General features: G+C 42.8%; 1 protein-coding gene and 1 non-coding gene across 2 annotated transcripts; both read right to left on the minus strand.

The window, feature by feature from the left end:
• Positions 1-242: 242 nt before the first annotated feature.
• LOC127320977 (uncharacterized) lies at positions 243-959 on the minus strand. Its single transcript, XM_051350054.2, has one exon. It carries the CDS (start codon positions 647-649, stop codon positions 404-406), a length of 246 nt encoding a protein of 81 aa, XP_051206014.1. The 5' UTR covers positions 650-959; the 3' UTR covers positions 243-403.
• Positions 960-1,101: 142 nt separating this feature from the next.
• On the minus strand, positions 1,102-1,174 carry TRNAV-UAC (transfer RNA valine (anticodon UAC)). Its single transcript has one exon. It is a non-coding gene; the product is annotated as a tRNA-Val (tRNA).
• Between the last annotated feature and the right edge of the window lie 2,745 nt (positions 1,175-3,919).

Here is a 3,919-nt window from a genome sequence, read left to right on the forward strand (position 1 = left end):
CTATCATCTTACTTAAACTGCACCAATAGCTAGTGGCAAGATAAGATTCCTCGTTTTGATCACTCCAATTAATCAGCAACCCAACAATGCTGCTCTGTTGACTGGTCTTACCTTTGCAACAAACCATTGTGAGAATCGGAGTAAGTGCAAGCTCAATCGTCTGAAACCATGGTATATGTTGAGACACGGCGATACGAGCAGCGAAACGCAGACCGATTGGGAATTTTGGCGAACAACTAAGCTTTATTTGTCAAACAAACTCGTTTAAAACAATAGGGATCACAGTATGGAAATTTCGGTGCCATCAATCAATCATCAACAAAAGAAAAGCACGAAGCTTCCGTTACGACCTGCTTACAAATTGTTCGACGAAATGCCACAACCAGGGGCGTAGCTACGCGATTCAGTCGCGGAGCACGACGGCCGGGTCCCTGGACGGCGGGAGGTCGGCGTCGCCACCGGGGTGATCATGCTGTTCGGCGGCGGCGGCGGCGTCGTCGGAGTTGTGGTGGGAGTCCATGGCCTCCTGGGCGCGGTCGAGGTAGGGCTTGAAGCCGACGCGGTAGGAGAGGTAGCCGAAGGCGGCGGAGCCCAGCACCACGATGGCCGACCGGATCGCGTTCTGCCGCGCCCGCCCGCCGCCTCCCATCACGGGCGGCCCTCTCTCTCGGATCGCGAGTGGGTTGACTTGAGGTGACGATGCGCAGTGTAAGCTGTCGCTCTACTGCTCCAGTCGGTGTTCGTCTGAAGGTACCAGGTGTTCACTCTTCAGTGTTGGCCTCGCCTGATGGTTATGGTTCCACCGTACCATGACGTGTGCCAGCCATATGGATCGATCAGGGATGATGAACTGTTTCAAAGAATTGCAATTCACAAGAAATGATCGGAAGATGCAGAGCTTGCTTTCCTGGGGATGAGAGTGACGGCTGCTTGCTTTCAGAATATGCGTGACGGATTCTTGGTGGTGGAGTTAGTGGGTGTAAAAATAATCGCAAGTGTTGTGGAACTCTGACTTAAGAGAGAATTTTTCAGATGCCGTCAAGTGTTGTGGAACTCTGGCTATTTGCAGACCATTTTTTTTTTAAAAAAAAGACAAAAATGTGCTGCTGCCCAGGATCGAACTGGAGACCTTCAGTGTGTAAGACTGACGTGATAACCACTACACCACAGCAGCTTCTGGTTATTACCCAACATACAATATACTTACCCTTAATTTTACGTCCTTCCTGTGGTACGAGTACAAGTAAAAGGAAATTTACAACCGTCAACTGGATTAGCCACGGTTTACGGTTACCGTGCCGTTGTAGCAAAAAAAAAAAAAAAGAAAAAAAAAGAACGCACTTGTTGTTTGCAGTACTACCATGTCTCGAACGACCGTCTCGCAACGTTTGCTTCACGGACTGATTAAAAAACATTCTGTAACGAAGCATGGACTTCCAAAGACCAAGGTGCAATCTCAACAGTTTGCTTACAATAACGTGTTAAGAGCCGATCATGTCTAAGTGCTCTAATAGAGTGCCCCATATGTAAACAAGGATGCGAGGATATCAAACACTTATTGTTCACCTGCATGAGAGCAAAGGAAGTGTGGAGAGCCCTTGGCTTATGAAATTATATTGTGTCGAGTTGATCGTTCAGACTCGGTCATTCTTGAGGAGATTCTTCTTAGCCCATCAAAACAATCTTCTATTGTTGGATTATTAGGTCTGAAGGAAACTATACTGGTTGCAGATTGGTACATATGGTGGCAACATCGTGAATTGGTGAAAGGAGAGATCACATCAAATTATGGTGCAACGATAAAGGCTACAACTCCTAAGGTAAATGCATAAAAGGGGAAGCAATTGCAGGGGGTGCTTGGCCGATAACTAATATCATGGATGTTTCTACAGCTGAGGCAATATTTAAAAAAAGAGGACTAGAGCTATTAGAGAATATTCGGTGTTCTCCAACAATTGTAGACTCTGATAATCTAGAAGTGGTGAATGCTTGCAATTGTGATATTGAGATGTGGACCCCAAACACGACGATTCTTATGGACTGTTTTCAGATTGCTCAAAGGATTGGTGGTTTTCCTTCAAACATTGTCTAGATGATCAAATAGGGTAGCTCACAATTTAGCTAGGTTTAGTTTTGATTAAAAACAGGTTATAGTTTGGGATGGTGATCCACCAGACCATGTGCTCCAAGATGTAACCTCTGATGTAACTGTGTTTTGAACTTGGGCAGCAAATTTTTGATGCACTCTTTTCCTTGCCAGGGTACCGAAGGGGACCGGAAGGTTTTTAATGATGCGGCTTGGGTGCTTAATATATTGTGTTTTACCCTTAAAAAAGAGTCCAAGCCAAGCGTGACTCAATGGAAACTATGGAAGGTTACTATTACAAAGTCGTTAGCTAATCTCATACACCTAAATATGATTACCGCTCATTACTTCCACGGTCATTGAACTATCCGAGTTCACCATAATACGGTTGCATCCCAAGTTACGCCATGTTGCAAGCCTGCAATGCCACCACTTTTGCCGAAATAACGCCATCCATATATGCAATGAATTAATTACTAGCTGCAACGAAGAAATCCATTGAATCTCTAAGGATAGCTCCATAGCTCATGTTTTGTGGTTATCATCATAGGCTGCATCAACGTTGAGTTTAACCAACCCCTTAGCAGGTTTTTTTAATCCATGCCTTCGAATTCTGCTAACGCCGTGATTGACATAGCTGATCTTTGGGGAGTTTCTAACTTCTCTCCTTTAATAGATTCCCGTATCTCCCACCATATATACCAAACGACCCCTGAAAACATCGTTGGTAACTCTGGCTATCCAACAGGTGATTTATTACATATCGAACCAATCAGGTACTCCAAAGAAGCCGAGCCCTTCTCTATCATAAGCCAATGCATCTTCAATAAATTGTTCTAAACTGAGAGCACACCATACCTCCCTCGCTCTATCACAAGTAAAGAGGGCATGCCGAACATCCTTTGCTCCATTTAAGCATATTGGCATTGCGCTGACACCTTCATATCTCGATTCGCTAGGATAGCCCTACAACGGAGACTTCCATGCAGCGCCTTCCAATTTAAAAAATTAATCTTCATTGGTATCTTTAGTCTCCATAATATCTTCCAAATTGGGTTAATTTCAGTTGAACCCATCCCACATGTGCGTCTCAATTTCAGCCTATGTTGGTGCTCCCATTCAACGTGATAAGCAGATTTGATAGAAAAAAATGCCAAGTTTGAGTAATGCCAAGCAACAAAATCTCCCAGTCCATCGGTTAGAGGAACCTGTAGAACTCTATTAGCATCAATAACCAGTGGCGAAGGATAAAAAATAATTTAAGGTAGGCTAAACTCTAAAAAAAGTGATGCAAAGAACAAAATAGTCCGGACTCCAGAGACACTAATGATATATATTACTCAAACACAATCACATATACAATAAGAATAGAAACATATTTGATTATAAGAACCTACAAACATACCAATAATACCCGCTCAATGTTAAGTCTGTAATTCTCAGGCGTGTGAATAATGAATAGCTCAAGGTTATCTTTTATGTAAGTAAGAGATATGATAAATCTTTGTACGTAGTCTTTTTTTTTTGTTTTTTTTTGGTTTGTTTTTGCGCAGTGTTCTAGCTTCAGTTCATGAATTTTCCCATATGTTAACCTTCTCCATCTCTAATTCTCCAAACTGAGCCTTTCTTCGCACATTGAACTCTAGCCATAATACTTAATTTTCCAGTGGACAATATCTCTAAAGGTGTGTGATTTCCATTTGAATAATATCAACCTCCAAGCATGCTTTTATAGCATTTCCAGGTTAAAACAATGAATATCTCTAAAGCTCAGTCCTCCTTTTTCTTTCGGGACACACATCTTCCACTATGCAAACCAATGCATTATCTTCT

The sequence above is a fragment of the Lolium perenne genome, chromosome 1 (assembly GCF_019359855.2).
Source record: "Lolium perenne isolate Kyuss_39 chromosome 1, Kyuss_2.0, whole genome shotgun sequence".
Classification (NCBI taxonomy): domain Eukaryota; kingdom Viridiplantae; phylum Streptophyta; class Magnoliopsida; order Poales; family Poaceae; genus Lolium; species Lolium perenne.